Source organism: Salvia hispanica, chromosome 5 (genome assembly GCF_029641045.1).
Source record: "Salvia hispanica isolate PSC_SH4W2 chromosome 5, Shi_PSC_v1, whole genome shotgun sequence".
NCBI lineage: Eukaryota > Viridiplantae > Streptophyta > Magnoliopsida > Lamiales > Lamiaceae > Salvia > Salvia hispanica.
In genome coordinates, this window is record NC_142696.1 from 5,251,871 (window position 1) to 5,270,342 (window position 18,472).

The following is an 18,472-nucleotide window of genomic DNA, read 5'->3' on the forward strand; positions in this document are numbered from 1 at the left end:
AGCCATGCCGGGAGAGGAAACCAGACCAGTTGTGAGTCATGCTCTATACCCAACACATTCGCAAGCATCCAGGGACAAGAGGAAGTAGGAAGGACAGCGAGCCCAACCCGAGCCTAAACAGAAACAGGCAGGGACTAAACAGGCCACTAGGTGGCGGATACCAAGCTACCCTAGACCATTCAAGGGAAATCCACCAAGGTCCAACCCATGCCCCAAATGCAACAGATTGCATGGCGGGGATAGACGCCTAATTCCAGTACGGAGAGAATGAGCACTTTACTAAGCACTGCGCAAACAAGACTCCAGGGACGGGAACAAGACCTCACCCGTCAGCATAGCGCCCCCGACTGCACGCACTTCATGACCAGCCTGGAGTAGATCCACGGCAGTAACCTAAGAACCATTAGCCGAGGCCTAAACTTCCAACATAGGCTTAAGCTTATGCAATGAGGCAAAAGCAACCGGAGGTGAACCAAGGAAATTTGGCAGGCATGGGTAAGCTCTTCAACATACCCGTTATGCTTCCATTTGATACTGGTGCTTTGCATTCGTTTATTTCTGCGAATTGCGTGACTACTTTGAAACTCATTACGAAAGAATCAGAACATAGAATGGAAGTATCTTCCCCTGTAGGAGGCCGTATAGAAATTTCTCGTACTTGCTCGAACTTAGAATTCACTCTGGGCTAACTTAAGATTTTAGCGAACAACTTGAGTGTTATGATCATGTAGGATGTGGCCATAATACTAGGAATGGACTAGTTGGCGGAAAACCATGCCACGATCCTGTGCAAATTGAGAAAAATTTCTTTTAGAACCCCCGAAGGTGAAGCTACACGCTTTCACGGAATTTCTTTTGGAACGTGAAAATCTGTAATCTCGATGTTGCAAGTAATGTGAATCTTGTTGATTCAAGACACATATGTTGCCCAGATTTGTTCTTGCAAAGATACACAACAACCCAAACAAGAAATATAACAATGAAAAATATGAAGAAAAAGAAGAAGATATAAGTGTTATGATTTAGGTTAAAGCTCAAGAAAGAAAACCCAATGGCTACTTTCACAAACAAAAACCTAATGGCTCTACCAACTAGCAACACAAGAACTAGCAAGCATACCTTAACATTCAACATAAGCCCGACAATAAATTGGAATGCAACCACAAGGGATTTTGATAAATCTTCAAAATGAAGATGGGTGCTCACAAATGGAGTCTTTGTTCTTCAACAATGTTCAAAGTCTTCCATGAAATGACCCTAGCAAGAATATTAATACTATGGGTTTAAAATAGCAAAAGAAAAACACAAAATAGTAGTCTAAAACTTGTTCCGTCAAAATTGCCCGGTTGGGCGAACCTTCTGGACTCCGAACATCAAAACAGTCATAACGCCCTATCGGGCGTTTTTCTCCTTGGAATTCGCCTGGCAGCGCGTTTCTTTCTGGATTGCGCGGCTTTCGTAAAATAACCATAACTTTCTCATCTGGGCTCCGATTGAGGCGTGTAAGGTACTCCCGCGAAGCTCTTTCAACGATGAAGACAACGGTGGGCATGATATTGTGAGAGAGTTTTAGTGAGTTAGATCCACTTAGTAGACACTACAGTTAGCTTCCTTTAAAACGGAACTGTTAATTGAGAGTGGGGACTTTTCAAGGGTCTTAGGAACTTTATGGAGTTACGTGTTAGGATTGAAAACCCTAATCTTGTAATCAATGTTTGCATCGCATGAGCATAAGCTAGGTGACTCGTCCTATCAAGTTAATAACTGTGCTAGGGTATTGTAGTTTGGAATTTGTATAACCGTAACTGTGAACGCACATCCCTGGAACTCCCTTATCTCTATCGTTTATCTCTGTGTTTTAAGTGCATCTAGTTGTTAATTGCCTTCTATTGCTTCCAGTTTTAAAAAGTTTTCAAAATCTCTTGTTTCTCCAGATAGTAATTGAGTTTTAGCAGAAGATAGACAGTCTGTGTTTGCCTTCCCCGTGTTCGATATCCGGTACTGACCTTTGGCTATACTATTTCTATTATGTATACTTGCAGGTATTAATAGTGCTAAAAAATAGTGATATCTTCAAACGAACAATTTTGCTACTCTTGGATTTTAATCGCTTTTTTATTTTTATTTTTATTTTTATTTTCTTTTTGTTTTAATGGATTTTCCTACATGCATGGAGAATCTATATGGTTACTATGATGATCAGCAAGGGGGATATTATGAGGAGTGCTATAGCCCCGACCATGGGGGATCATATTACGACCCAAACTGCTCTGATTACTCCTACGATGCACAAGATTACTGTTCTGATAACTATTCTGAAATATGTGCAGGTATAGAGGATCAACCCCGCTCCAATTGGGAGGATCTGTTAGAAATCTGCATTTTGAAGTTCTTGAACATAGAAAAGTGACAAATCAGAGGCTAGAAAATTTGGAAAGGAATACAAGCATCTTGGAAAGAGGGTTGGCGAACCTCGTCACTCAAGTCGGGATGCTGGAATTCAACATTGGGATCCTAGCCACAACCATAGGGAGCAAGCACACTTCGGGTACGCTTCCTAGTTTGCCAGAGATAAACTTGAAAGGAAAGTGTCATGTTGTGCAGTTGCGTAGCGGGACCACATATCAACCTCCGGAGGCAGGAGACCTAGGCAGGGGAAGAAGGGAGGCAGAAAAGTCACCTAGCAACAAGTCTGTCGAAGGCGTGCGGCGGCCCGCCGCACCATAACACGGCGACCCGCCGGCTACTCCCCAGCAGATCGAGACAGATTATGGAACTGACATTAACGAAGTCCCGGCGGCCGCCACACCCCATCGCAGTGGTCTGCCGGCTGAGAGGCAGCAGTCAGACGCACCACCACACAGCTGTTAGGGCCAGTTCCAACAACAGCAGTGTCACTGAGTAATGAGTAAGGTCCACATCAACATCCCACTTGTGGAGGCCCTGCAACAAATGCCCAATTATGCCAAGTGTTTGAAAGATGTGGTAGCCAAGAAGAGGAAGTGGGGAAAGTACGAGACAGTGAGCTTAACAAAGAATTGTAGTGCTATCATCCAAAAGGGACTACGCACTAAATACAAGGATCCAAAGAGTTTTACTTTATCTTGTGTTTTAGGGAATGATGTGAAACGTAGAGCATTGTGTGATCTCGGATCCAGTATTAATTTGATGCCTTTATCATTTTACAGGAAACTCGATGTTGATAACATCCGCCCCACCTCAATCACGTGCTGGGGTTTGGTGCCCCTTGCACAGCGGAAGACATGTACAAAACAAATCAATCAGACGCGGATCTATTTGACCGATTATGCGATTAATCAATTCACATGTTAAACAGATAATTGCATGCTAGAACGTAAATAATTCATGCTCAAAGAAAGTAAATTCTAAAACATGAATTCAACGGTTTAGAGTTACCGATTTGATTCTCCAATGAATCGTCGATTGCTCGCGCCTTCTCCACGTGATGATCTTCAATACTAGACCATGGATCTTCTGACTGGTTCCCGAACTGTATCTCGATATCAGGGTGGGCTGATCTTATCAAAATACTAGGACTCGAATAAAAAGAAGACAGAAATTCCTCACGGAGGAGAGCTGAAGAATTTTCAAGCTCCTCTACTAATTAGAGAGGGGGACGAAAATTTCCTCTAATAATAATTGTAATTCCGTCTCTCCTTTATTCTCCTATTTATATTAAGTTCATATTGGGCTCAGTCAGGGATCTATGGAAGGTTTTGGATATGAGCTCCTCCAATTAGCTTTTTACTAATTAAATTGAACCCACAATTTAATATAAGCTTATATTGGAATATTACGAGCAGCCACTACAGAAGTAATATTGCACTCCCCATCCAAATCCGAAATTACAAGTAATCCGGGTTTCCGTTATTTATATTATTTATTTCCCGCGCTTAAGATATAAATGTCCATTAATTAATTAATGTCTGCTATGGACTTAATTAATTAACATCTTATTAATTCCAAGAGTGGACTCAACAAGAAACACTTATTTATTATTCATAGAGTAGTAAAACTCCAACTGACCAGTTTTCCGAATAATAAAACCTTGTTCAAGTTCTTCTTGAGGACATTATCAAACGAGACTCACCTCGCGCACGATTCAACATAATAGCAATCCTAGCACCGCTAGATATTAATCACCACTACCCAATATATCAGGATTATTGGGTTGCGAAAAACCCGCACCATTTGATAAGTCAAAGTAGTGCATAATCAATACCGTATGCTCAATGCTAACGTATGTAGATTAAGAAATACTCCCTCCGTCCCACATTTATAGTCACATTTAGTTAGGGCACGAGTTTTAAGGAATTGGTGGAGTGTGTAATTAATGAAGTGAGATGGTAGAGTGTGTAATAAATGAAGTGAGATGGAAGAGTGAGATGGTGGAGTGTGTAATAAATGAAGTGAGATGAAAGAGTGTGTAATAAATTAAGTGAGTTGGTTGAGGGTGGGTCCCTTGTTGACTTTTTGGTTTTTTATTTTTGTTTTGGTTTATTTTTGTGTTGATAATGGCATTTGGGTGTAATTTTAGTGAATAATGGGGTAAAATTTTATGTCCAAATATGAAAAATTCTAAATGTGACTATAAATGTGGGACGGACTTTTATGGCAAAATGTGACTATAAAACTGGGACGGAGGGAGTAGTTATTTATCAAGACCTAGTCTTTCAGTAGATAGCATAAAGACACGTCTTGAGGATATTCCAGGTTGGTGTAAGCCAGTGCCTCCAGTGTTGATTTACTGTGATAGTCAAGCCGCTATCGTGAGGGAAAATAATGGCTTCTATAACGGTAAGTCTCGACATATTCATCGACGACATAATACTGTAAGACATTTGATCACAACAGGCGTGATTACAATTGACTATGTGAAGTCAATAGATAATCTAGCGGATCTGCTAACCAAAGGGTTAAGCCGTGACCAAATGAATAAGTTGATACAGGAAATGGGTTTGAAATCCACAAACTAAAGAATTGTCATAGTGGTAACCCAACCATGATGACTGGAGATCTCAAGAACTTGGTTCAATGGGAAAACTAAACTATGAGAGTTCGTGAGAAACACTCATCTACATCTATTCCCTAGAGAGCAATAGAGTGTTTGAAAACTTGCCTTGTAGTGAGGATAAGTCTATGACTTTTAATGATCCCTAAGGATCTCAAGGAGATTAAGTTCTCAAAGAGACCGAGTAGGGCAAGATACTCGAGCAGGAATCACCTATGTAAGTGTGAAGTGTGGCCGCTTCAAATCACACACTTATGAATCCAAAGTGGTGTCCAAGGCCGCAAAGGACACAAAACGTGAGAACGGATGAGGTTGAGGTGTTTAAGTGTTAACACCATTGTCTCGGTGCACGCCGTGGGGGACTAGTTCAAAGCATCGCGCTACTAGGCCGCCTGTGAATCCGATGGCGTTGACTATGGACGGTTCAAAGCCAAAAGCTACCTATCATTATGCTTATATACCTCTCGAGGGTTGAACTTGTGTCTGCATGCATTTGCATTTGGCTATTTCCACTCATGTGGGGGATTGTTGGAATCTATGCCAGGTCGATGGACTTTGACCAATTATAATTTCAACGAGACATTTAATTTTGTGAAATTAAATAATATAGCGTCGATCTACGTTCGGAGTAGATGACCGTGGTATATTCATTTTCTCAAATCCGATTCCCGGTGAGTGAGAAATAAGGGATTAAAGTTGTGCAAAATTGCAAACTTAATGAGCTATGAGAGAAGTTTAGGGAATAATTAAGAGAGTTAATTATCCCACATTGGAAGTTACAACCTTATTAAACTAGTATTTAATAAGAAGGATTATTACATGGAATAATTATAGTGGACTAAGATGGGTTGTAGAGCCCACACGCGCGCGCCGCCGCCGCCGCCCGTCACGCCGCGAGCCGCGTGCCTCGTGCCCGTGCCCTTGTCCTTGGATCTTGGCAATTGGTCTTTAGGTGGTCTTTGGGCCTGGTCGTGGGCTTGGTGCTTGGGTCTAGTTGCGGGCTTGGCACAAGACTAGTGGGTCTAGTTCTTTTTAGACCACCACAGTTTCCACGTCAGCGAGCCAAGCGGGATGCCACCTCGTCAGTATGACGCGGTAAGCCAACGTGGCTCACACGTGATAGTCCACGTCGTGAACGAATCTAGAAGCTTCTAGATTCAGACTCTCAGCTCTGTAACGTTTTGTAACGCTTCGTAACCGACGACCGTTACGGTCTAGCATTGATGACAACCATTATGGTCGTTGACCCCCTGCAGTGGACCGAGCCTATAAATAGGCTAGCCATTCTAGCATTCTACACACAGAAACTAGAATCCTCCCTCTGCATCATACACTCTCTCCTCCCTCTGCATTGTTCTTCTGTCGAAGCTCTGCCCTCTCCTCCATCCAGTTCGCCGGAGCTCTGTTGATTGCGGTGCTGCTTCATCAGAGACGCTAGCCGTTTCATCTTTGGGGACGAAACGCCAATCCGAATACCACTACCGGGGTGTATCTCGTCTTGCGGAAAGAGGCATCCTCGACTCGGCTAAATTCCTTTTACGGTTTATTTGTTTTGAAATTTCCGTTGTAATTTCGATTCAGTTAGTTCATTTATATTCCTTCTTTTGGATTGTATTACGTCCGGCTTATATCTTATAAATCAAGAAACCAACACTCTACTCGTCAACCGCAAGCTGGTATCTCAAGCTTAAGGAAAATGGAGTGGGAAACAGAGTTGCACGATAGTGAGGAGAAGTTGATCGTACTTAATAACGCGTGGAATCAAAAAAGAGATTGTGAACGAGAATGACTCTACTCCCAAAATGAAGAAGAAGTCAACAACACTTTTCAGTGTGTTGATTGAGAAGCCAAGCAAAAGAAAGAGCATGAAGATTGAAGATTCAGAGCCCACGATCTAGTTTAGAGATAAACGCGGATGCTCATCAATGGCTATTATTTGCTAATTAATAAATTATTATCGAATTATTTTATGAAAAAATACATGCCAACATTTTTATCAGTGGACAATTCTCTATTCTACTATATCGCTAAGGATAGTCCATAACAAAATCAAAACTTTAAATCCACAACTACTAGGAGTATTTTGTTAAGATAATTATATTAAAATATAGCCTTGGTATTTCTAAGAAAGAGATGATGGGGGGGGGGGGGGGGAGGCTTTAATTTTTTTTCTTAGGACATTGATTGCGAGATAAAAGAGCAAAAAAGTCTATCAAATAATTGATTTTAATTAAGTTGTGGGATAATAAAGAGATCTCAAAGAATATTGGTCCATGAAATCAACTTTAACCAAAATTTGATATTTTTCACAAACTTTTTAATTAATCTAAAATATCATAATCTTTAGTTTGTTATTTTCCGTAGTAGGTCAATCACTATATCCGACTTATTTATGCGCATTTTTTTATATTACTTGGCACTACTGAATCAATGTGGTTTTCTACGTGACTTTTTATCCCACTAACAACGAACTTAAAAGTGGTCTCAAATATCATAAACATACCTCATTTGCCCACGGAGAATAAGTTATTGCCAAAGATATCTTATTTGGACTGGGTTGGAAAATAACAAACAAAATGTAAAATTTGTGATATTTTAGACCAATTTTAAAATTGAAAAATACTACTACCAAATATAGATTTTGCATATAAATTTGAAAATTTGCCTCCAAATACATATTTTCAATTGTTATAAGTTTAAAATTATTGTGAACTGCCCCAAATTAATACCAGATGTAAAATGTGTATGCTTGAAATATCTACATGACTTTTTTTTTAATCTAAATATATCATTCTTTTTGAAACATCTACATGACTTAAACGACCCATCACCCATGTATACTAAACGGCGTAGTGAATGGTGATGCCACTTCAGCTCGCTATGATGGCGATAATTTATCGCTTCCATGGAATCTTTAATTCACACATATTCATGGGTCGACGATGAAGGATTGGCAACTCTCAGCTGATTTTGCACTATACAAGTCACAAAAAACACATTTGGCAAAATGAAATAGCATATCAATGTTTTTCTGTCCTTTTCCATATTAAGGAAGTAATAAAACAAAAATAAAGGGAAAAAAAAGAATAAAAGAGAAAAAGCTTGGCTTGAAAGGGCAGCTACCAATTGCCGTCAATCCATTCAAATTTCCCACTTGGAGCCACCCGTCATACAATTGATGCAGACTCTCCACCTCTTCTTTTTCCCATTTTTTCTCTTTCCTTTTTTACACATACCACCCTAAATATTAGCAACTTCATTGGAGATCAATTCAATATTTAATTAAACATAAGTACATTAATCAACTTTGATATTAGTAATAATACTAATAATAAGAGTTTAGGTTAATAGTTAAATGGTAGGAGTAGCTAGGCTAGGACCATGCATGTGATGCTATAAAATGGTTTCAAATATATGATGAAAAGGTTAGGTGAAAGATATGTCCTACTTAGTACCAGATTTGATTGGCTAACTTAATAATATTTGTCTTGTTTGCCCAACCAAAACTACTTTGGCCAACCACCACTCGCTTCTGGATGTGAGAGGCAAGCATAAATACAAGTAATTGACTAATGATTTTATATTTTATTACAAGGTCATGACATCCAAACTACTGTGAAGGGACTAGTAGATATTTTAGGTGTTCAGTTCTCTCCTGTAACTTTGAGTATTAAACAATTAGATGATGGTAATGGTAAGTATTTATAAGCGGCCAGTTAGGAGTAAAGTAAAAAGAAATTGAATGTGTTTGAGAATTCAACAAATGGAGTCGATGGGTGAATCTAATTAAAATGGGACCATATCTATATGTGGAAAGGGACATCATTCAACATAAGCCTCTCATTTCCAAATATCATATATCATCATCTATCTGTATACTGTTTACACTTTACAATACACAATCTAATATTCAAATATGTATATACTAACAATCGCGAGCGGCTCAAGAGAATAAAATTGTATTGAATGGAACGACAATTTTTAGCCCAAAAGAAAAAGAGAGAATAAAGCGACAAACTCCCGATCCCCAAAAAATTACACTCACACTCACAAACAATCACATTTACTCTCTCTCTCTCTCTGCCCATGGCAGATGCTATGTCCCTTTTCTCCTACCTTCTTATTCACTAACCCACCATTTATTTCTTCCCCTCCAAAACACACAAACCATCTCTCTCTCTAATTACTTACACATGGCGTCGCGGAGTCGGAGAAAACAGCGGTGGTGTCCGCAGCCGCTGACGCCGCTAATGGAAGGCCCGGATTTGGGAATGGAAGATCACGAAGGAAACAAAAAGGAGAGCTCGTGGGAAATTATCCGAGAGTGGTTTAGAATACAGAGAAATGTAGACAGCTTATCATCTTCACCAATGTCTTTATACGGCCCCCATATTCCACCCGCGCAGCGCCAGGATTTGCGCCTTTTGCTGGGGGTTCTGGGCTGCCCCCTCGCCCCCATTCCCATCTCCAACAATCCTGTTTCCACCCTCCACATCAGAGACATACCTCTCGTCAGTCAAAACCCATTCATTTTTCATTGGGCATTTCATCAAACACATTGCTCACATGATTTTTTCCATTGCAGGAAACCTCCACCGCGTACTACATAATCCAGCAATACCTGGCGGCGGCGGGCTGCCTCAAGCAGCAGCGCTGCGCCAAGAACATGTACGCCTCCGGGATGGTGAAGCTCATCCGCTGCGAGACGGAGATTTCGACGGGGAAGAATGTGAAGACGATGGGGTCCCGGACCGGGGAGAATGGGTGCTTCGTGCTGTGGCGGATGTCGCCGGAGATGTGGTCGCTGGAGCTCGCCGTCGCCGGGAACAAGGTCGTTGCCGGCAGCGACGGCAAGATCGTGTGGCGGCACACGCCGTGGCTCGGGACGCATGCAGCCAAAGGCCCTCAGCGACCGCTTCGTCGCATTATTCAGGTAATTTTTAAAAAAAATTTAAATATTTTTATCAAACTGTGTGTTTTTGAGAATATTTCAATTGCCCAAATTCGATAAAGTTAAAGTGGAAGATTGCATCGGTTTCGACACTTGTGAAAATCAAGTAATGACAGCTTAATAATGGGAGACTAGTAGAATGTTTTTTGAGGTAAACGTAAAACAGATTGAAACTTTGATCATCTTACTTTTGTCTTTTCTAATTCTCAAAAGCAATCATATTTGGAAAGTATTATAAAATTTACATGAAACTATATGTGCCTATATATCTATGGCATAGGCTCGTACATTTACATTACTAGAGATTATATACTAGGATTCAGCATATGTAGTATTAGTTGGAATACATAGGGATACGTGAAATATAATTACAAAGTGCTTTAGCAATAAGGTCATGGTCTAAAGCGTAATGTCAAGCTGAAAAGCATTGATTACCACATTATCACAACCACTTTATTGGAATTAAAAAAATTCTCATTAAGAACCAAATAATTGAGATATTCTAGCATTTAACGCATGATGTTTTTAGGAGTATTTATTTATTGTTCCAGTGGACAAGTACAAATAGGACGTGGAGGGTGCATATGTTTAGAAATTTGAAAAAGAAAAAGGATTAATTTTGAAAATTTGAAAAGAAAGAAAATGGGGGAAGAAGGTAGGCAGAGAAGCACGTGATTTGGCGTCTACTGGTAATTGCTTACTCTTGGGATTGCCAATTCCTAATTGCCAAGCGCCAACACCAACACCAACTATCTCTTGCTTTCTTCCTCCATCTCTTTCTACTTTTTACTTTCATAAACACTATCACCAGAAATTGGTACTCCTAAAACAAAAAGAGAGAGATATGGTAGAAGCTGCCCATCGTTTATACTATTTCGAATTTAAGCTTGATTGTAGCTTACCAACCTCCACAATCCATCCTGAAAAAGTGTCTCTAAATTAAAATAGGCGCATAATTTTACCGTTAATCATTGTTTAATCGCAAAAAGTAGAAAATTTGAATAGATTGATTTCGAGTTTTGATTATTTGACACCATTTTACTAGTACTATAGAATTATCACAAATTAGTAGCCCACTTATAAAAAAGGAGGAAGACTTGCAATGATGGAATCTACTAATCATTGGGTAATCATGATAGCAGTGTTTTTTATATGCTCATAACCCAAATCTATCTAAAAAGAAAAGAAAGGAAGTTGCTGGTGAGTAAAATTATTAGAAACATTTAATGATGAAAAATGTATATGTAGACAAAATGATATACACTAAGTGATCACCTTATATGAGCATCATTCTCGTTTGATGCATTTTATAAGATAAGAAAACATGGCGCAGGGACTGGACCCGAAGAGCACGGCGGGGCTATTCGGGAAGGCGCAATGCCTGGGCGAGAAGCGGATCGGAGACGACGACTGCTTCGTGCTGAAAGTGGCAGCGGACAGGGAGGCAGTGATGGAGCGGAACGAAGGGCCCGCGGAGGTGATCCGGCACGTGCTGTACGGATACTTCAGCCAGAGGAGCGGCCTCCTGATCTACATGGAGGACTCCCACCTGACGAGGGTCCACTCCGAGGGCGACACCGTCTACTGGGAGACCACCATCGGCAGCAGCATCGGAGACTACAGAGACGTCGACGGCCTCCTCATCGCCCACCAGGGCAGGACCGTCGCCACCGTCTTCCGCTTCGGAGACACCTCCATGGAGCATACGAGGACAAGAATGGAGGAACTTTGGACCATTAACGACGTCGTTTTTGACGTCCCTGGCCTTTCCGCCGATTCCTTTATTCCTCCCGCCGATATCTTCCACACGATATCGCCTTAATTGTATTTTTTTTCTCCATTTTCTTACACTCATAAATTTTCACATCCGCTCGATTTCAATACAACGTGTATATGGTTTAACTATGTTTATTTCATTTAATTTCTAATCACCACACTTCCTCAAAAATTGCTACTTAGATAACGTTTCCGCGACTTAAGCTGTTTATTTATTCAATTTGGGGTGTTTGGTTTGCAAGATTGTATCCTGATTAAATAAGTAGTTGTGTTTGGTTCATGAGGTAATTCAATCCTAGATGAAAAATCATGAGATAATTAATCATAACTTAATCCTAGATTATATCTTGATATTATTTTATCTAAGAATTTGAACACCAACACCAACACCAACTCAGAGTTTGGAGAGGATGGGTATTTATTTTTATTTGGAAGTGGAGTGTAAAAAGGAAAGGCCTGGTGCAGAATTTTATACTAATTCCATTCAGCTAATTGTATAGTAAGAGAAATGGGCCTCAATTATTAATATATGGGCCAGTATATGTTGTTATAAGTGTAGGTGTAGCCACGCATTATTACTTTTGTTAATAATGTATACTATCTGAGCTCTATATATTATAATAAGAAAGGGATGTAACTAATCGCTAATTAATTACCAATTCAAAATTGAGATCAATTTTCGATCATTAAATTAGAATATCTTTTGGTTGATATAATGTCAAGTGTAATATATTTTAAATTTAAATAATTATTAATTAAATTAAAATGGTATTAATATCAAATTTTATGTGTAGTAATTATAACTAACTACTTTCTGTCTCCTCAAAATCATCTCAAATCTTTAACTTTACGTAACTCTCTCAATTTAAATTATTTTTACGCAAAAAATATATCAAATTAAAGATAATTTAATAAGGATTCCAACGAGATCTCAATTGCATATGTTCCGACGATGTTCGGGTGATGAAATTTGATAAATTATATTTCAATTTTCATACATGTTGATCAGCAGCTTTTATCAACAAATGCAACAAAAAATCTCAATATATTGTAGGCAAAATCTCAATATTATGCATGTTCAATCTCAATAAAAATGTGTTGATATTTTCTTGTCCTTGTATTGATATTCTAATGTCATATTGTTGATATTTGTAATACACAATGTTGATATAAAAAAACACTCACGATAATTATCATATGATAACATAATGACGATATTACCCTTTTGTTGATATTTTGTCTACTATTTATTGAGATTTGTGAGCTTTAATCTCATCTACTCATTTTAAAATCCAAGGATGAAGATTTAATCTTGATTTTGGATTAGGGTACTATAAGCATTAGAATAGGATCCCTAAGACGAAATATCAAAACCCACAAAATGACAGAATAATGATTTGTATATTGGAGATGTGTAGTGTCATTCCTTAGGTTCAGGGGAAAAGAGTATAAATGCATCGTTAATAGTTTTCCTAAAAAAGGACGCCTCTGAAGTTAGTAATTCTAATTAGCCATTAATTTTGTAATTATTGTTGACATGCATATGCACCTCCCTACACCCTACTATTATCATGCCAAATTGGTGATGCAAATTTTATTTTAGTTTACAATCAAACCATTTACAATAAGAACTAGACATAATTTTTAGCAATTGTATTTGTATTTATACTTTCTCCAGTTAATCTATTTTCACACAAAAAAATTCAATTGCATTAATGATCATGATCACCATGACCATCATTATTACTGAGTATAACAGTAAATATTTGACTAACTCAAATTATTAACACTACTAATTCCTTTTTATATTACATGGATCAAATTAAACAATAATGTTTTCCAAATCTCCATGTATCTTGATCTTGTAGTTTCAAATATGTCGGTTTGTAGTTTCAAATATGTCGGCAAAAATTCAAGTTTAGAATATTAAGGATTAAATTTATCCAACTCAAAATAAATAGATAAATAAATACATAAAAAGAGTAAGTAATTTATCATGACGTTGCTTTTAATTACTAGTACTATTTTCAAGGATATATAGGCAAAATATAAGGAGGAATTAATTATAAGAACAATTTAACGAATAAATATAAATATGGAGTAATAGCTAGTTCTCTTTATTTGGATTTTGATTTATACTATAGCTAGACAGCCTAGACTAGAATGACTTTAACATTGAACACTGAGCTTGGTACGTAGATTGTTTTTATATTAGAATCACTCTCATATGATATGCCTAAGGAGGTGAAGGTTGTGGGAACATTTAAGTGGTGGACTTGCCATGTATATACATAGTAAAGATTACGACTCAATCCTCTCTATTTTCATCCTTTTAAATAAATTAAGAGAATAAACCAGATCAGAAAATAGAATTAAAAATTAAAGAAAAAATAAAGCAATAAATAATTACTTTTTTACAAAAACTAGAAATTGACCGTTTTGAAATAGAATAACCAAAAAAGGAATATCAGTCACTTAGTGTTGGACAAAGAAGGAATACTAATTTATGTATCGTTTAAGTAGATCCAGATATTATTAATCCTGTCATTCTCGGATGCAGGTGTTCAAGTAGGTTTTGGTACTTTTGTTGCGGCTATTGGGATTCATCTCCTTGTTTTTCTAAACACCTGGTCTCGTGCTTCCTCAGCTGGATGAGCATTCCTTTCATCAAATTTGATAAAAAATAAAAAAATAAAAAAAAAAAGCTTTGGTGCTCCCTCTTCTATGTGACAGTGTGGTCCATTTGGTGGCTTAGGAACAAAATTGTATTAGAGAAGATTGTCCCAAATTAGAAAACTAAGAAGAGACTATTGTGGAAGCTAGGTTCATGAGTTACACAACTTATTTTAACATAAGTAATACCTGCAAGTGTACGGAGCTAGTGCAACAATTACTGTGCAAGAGTATTATATCCCTGCAAATTTGTACCAACTTAAGTATCACGAACAAATATTGACTACTATCTAGAGAATCAAAAAGGATTTGGTTTGTTCTAACAACTAATAAAATCATATAATAAGCGAGTAAACAAATAAGGACATGTGAACGAGATGTGAAAAGATAATATGGAGAAAATGTAGAATTCAAGGATCCGATGCACAATTCCAATCTCTTATCCAATCTATTTTCCTTACCTTTTAGTGTTCCTAGAGTTATAAGTCGATCACAATTATAGATTAAATACCCTCCCGAAGTGAGAAACCTGTGGCTTAGGTGCTAGGATTGAAGTCCCCTTCTAACTCTTTTAACCCGTAACTCCCAAAAGCGCGATGAGATCAAAGACCTCACTCAAAACCTCAACTCTCTTGAGTTCTATTGAATTAAGGTGTGAATTATTATTTTCAAATTAATTATTTCATCCCCCAATTAATCTAATTAATCCCACACAATCAAGTGGTGATCAAGCAATTGAAGGAATAAACTCAAGAATAATCAAACAACTACAAGATTAAGGTAAAAATAAAATCAATTGAATAAAAGCTACTCCGTGAATTGGGTGCATCATCACCAAGAATTCTACAAAAAGGGTTTAGCTACTCATATTCATGGAGAATCCAAATTTAACACAAAGAATTCCAACAAATACATGAATATAAGATACTCCATCCGTCTCATAATAGATGTTACACTTTCCTTTTTAGTTTGTCCCATAAAAGATGTCACATTTCCTTTTTTGAAAAAAGTTCTCTCTCACACTAATATAAATATATTATTTTCTATCTCCACTTAACACACAAAACAACTTCTCCTAATATCTCATGTCAATTCCTAAGTATACCATCTATTATGGGACGGAGGGAGTACTAAGTACTCCTATGAGATAGATCTATGGAGTGAAGCTTCAATCTTCCGATGTAGAATCTCCAATCTTCAATTCTCTCTCTCAAAGGTGTTCTTGGAAGTGTGAGTGTATAGGAGGCGGCTGGGACTAAGTGGAATACTAGGCATTTTCCCTTTAACCCCCATCAAAATAGAAATAGCTATAAGTTTGGATTCGTATATACTTACTCCATCCCAGCTAAGATGACACATTTTTTCTCTTTTTAGTTTGTAACAATATAAGATGGACATATTTCTATTTATGAAAAAAAATTTTCTTCAATTAATACATCCTACTATCTTATTCCAATTAAAATATTCATCTCTTTCTCTTTCTATTTCTCTTTCCTATTTAATATTTACACCACATTTTCTCTCTCTAATTAAACATGTTAATCAATAACTCTAAAATTCCGTGCCAGCCAAGAAAATATGTTATTTTAGTCGAGACGGATGGAGTCATATGCATATCAGAGGGTTGAGTAGGTATAATGTTAATATGTAACGTTTGATGAATGTCTGATTTATTCTCCATATAAACTTTCACCGTTATATGTTAGTAGAGCATTTGTTTTCGGCATGAATCTTAGAATCTTAAAAATAGTGTATTAAATGAATGGTAAATAAAATAAAAGAGAAAGTTATTTTTTGTCAAAAATAAAAATAATTCAATTATCATAAAAAATTTTAAAATAAAAAATAACTCAATTAACATGAAACGGAGATAATATAATGGTATATAGGCTGAAAAATGGGAGCGTGATTGTGGAAGGAGTGAAGTGAGCAATGTGCATGAGATAAAAAGACAAGGGGACAAAAGAAGCTTCTAGAGTACTAAGTTAGAGAGAAGAGAGAGAGAGGGATAAAAGGAATGAGACACAGAATCCAATGCATACATGAATGAAGGTTTGTAGTTGCGTGGGTGTGCGTGCCACAGATTAGGACATCATCATCGTCATAATCAACATTTTAGAATCACCATCATCGTCATATATATATGTATGTAAAGATATAGTTGCAGTGGTTGTAATGATGAATCTGTAGATGGGAAGTGGTGATGCAACTTTGGGCTCGTAAAGTTGGAAGCTTCATCGATATTTGCATGCATCAGAGTGCGCGCTGCTTCCCATTTTATTCCCTCACTTTACCTTTTCTACACTCATCATCATCCGGCGCCTATATATGGCATTTATTGTCCTCATCCTTCCAATAAAGCCAACGTGCTCTCCCTCTTCATATTCCTTTCTATGTGCCCCACAAACAAGCCCTTCATTCTTCACTACTTATTTTGTTTTTCCTCAATTATAACCGATCTATTAGATCATCTCCAATAGTACACTAAAATCTAAAATAGGATAGAAAACTAGTCCCAGTACTCCAAAACCAATCCTATTGTTGGTTTTTGAGTAAAAAATTATTTTTAGATTTACACTAATACAAAACAAAAAAAAAAATCAGATTTTGTGAGTAAATAAGGCATAGTTAATATAGAGAATATATTCGTAAATTTAAATTTAGTGTAAAATAGTTGAAGTAAAATCATATTTGATGTGACATTTACACTAAAATGAGTTGAATTTAGCGTGAATACCGAAGGTTTACTACCAACATGTATTTATACCTAGTGACTCAGCGACTAAGAGTAAAGTACACAAGTAGCATCTATTTGTTACAACATACCTCTTTGATATGAATCGAATAATTTCGAATGGTAAAGAAGAAAAAGCCTACGAAGATTATTGGATACTCTTTGTCGGCGCAATTTCCTCTTCGACCCCTAATCTTTTTTCCCAAGTATTTTGGGCATAAACGTACTACTATTATATTACAAGAATCATTATATTATCTAAATTATGTAGCACGCCATGTCCTCTACTGATCTAGAACCCATAAACTATTTCGTTTAGTATTTCCTTTTGCATTTTTTTGGGTTTCAAATAAATCTAATTGAAAGCAAGAAATAATTATAAATTATGACCAAATAACTGAATTTTCATATTTAGAGGACCACTTTATAGTTAGTCTTCCAATGGAATAACAAAGTCTGTATCGATGAAGAGTTTAACTAGCTGAAAAGCACAGAAAACGACCTGCAATCAACCATAACTAATCACCACCTTAATTATTTAAATAGAAAGACCACAAACTACGCCTTTAATTCAAAAAAAAACCATCATTTTTCTTTGGGGTAACTGCTTTTAAAGTCACCAACTTTCCATGAATTCAGGTTTTTCCCACGAACTTTAAAAAGTTCGTGTAATGTCACGAACTTTATTGTCGGTTGCCATTTTCCCATGTCAGGTCTCCCGATCTGATTCAAACTATTCGTTTCCTATTAAGACAATGTCCAAATTCTTTTATCTTACTATTGTTATCTTCGCCTTTGAAATAGCTTCGCGTGGGTACCTTGTACGCCTCAATTGGCACTTGGATGAAGAAGTTATGGCCATTATGATAGTACAAGGTCGCACAAAGTTCGCAGCCTTCATCAAATGGCCATAACTTCTTCATCCGAGTTCCGATTGAGGCGTACAAGGCATCCACGCGTAGCTATTTCAAAGACGAAGATAACGATAGTAAGATAAAAGAATTTGGACATTGTCTTAATAGGAAACGAATAGTTTGAATCAGATCGGGAGACCTGACATGGGAAAATGGCAACCGACAATAAAGTTCGTGACATTACACGAACTTTTTAAAGTTCGTGGGAAAAACCGGAATTCATGGAAAGTTGGTGACTTTAAAAGCAGCTACCCCTTTTTCTTTCCACATAGTATCTAATTTAATTTCCATCTCAAATCTCAAACACTGCTTAAATTTGAAATCTCATGGTTTTCCTTTTCAATGTTTACACCATTCTGTCATCAAAAACATTAATTAATTACACACATCAA

General features: G+C 37.3%; 1 protein-coding gene across 1 annotated transcript; it reads left to right on the forward strand.

Moving 5' to 3' along the window:
* The first annotated feature begins 8,990 nt into the window (after window positions 1–8,990).
* On the forward strand, window positions 8,991–11,914 carry LOC125187259 (C-type mannose receptor (DUF620)). The gene is made up of 3 exons (XM_089058779.1): window positions 8,991–9,543; window positions 9,618–9,965; window positions 11,317–11,914. Exons 1-3 carry the CDS (start codon window positions 9,226–9,228, stop codon window positions 11,803–11,805), a joined length of 1,155 nt encoding a protein of 384 aa, XP_088914905.1. The 5' UTR covers window positions 8,991–9,225; the 3' UTR covers window positions 11,806–11,914.
* The last annotated feature ends 6,558 nt before the right edge of the window (window positions 11,915–18,472 follow it).

Coding starts and splice junctions, on each gene's coding strand:
- LOC125187259 (XM_089058779.1), top strand. CDS start 9,226: ATGGCGTCGCGGAGTCGGAGAAAACAGCGGTGGTGTCCGCAGCCGCTG. Junction 9,544..9,617: donor ACATCAGAGACATACCTCTC/GTCAGTCAAAAC, acceptor TTTCCATTGCAG/GAAACCTCCACCGCGTACTA. Junction 9,966..11,316: donor CGCTTCGTCGCATTATTCAG/GTAATTTTTAAA, acceptor AACATGGCGCAG/GGACTGGACCCGAAGAGCAC.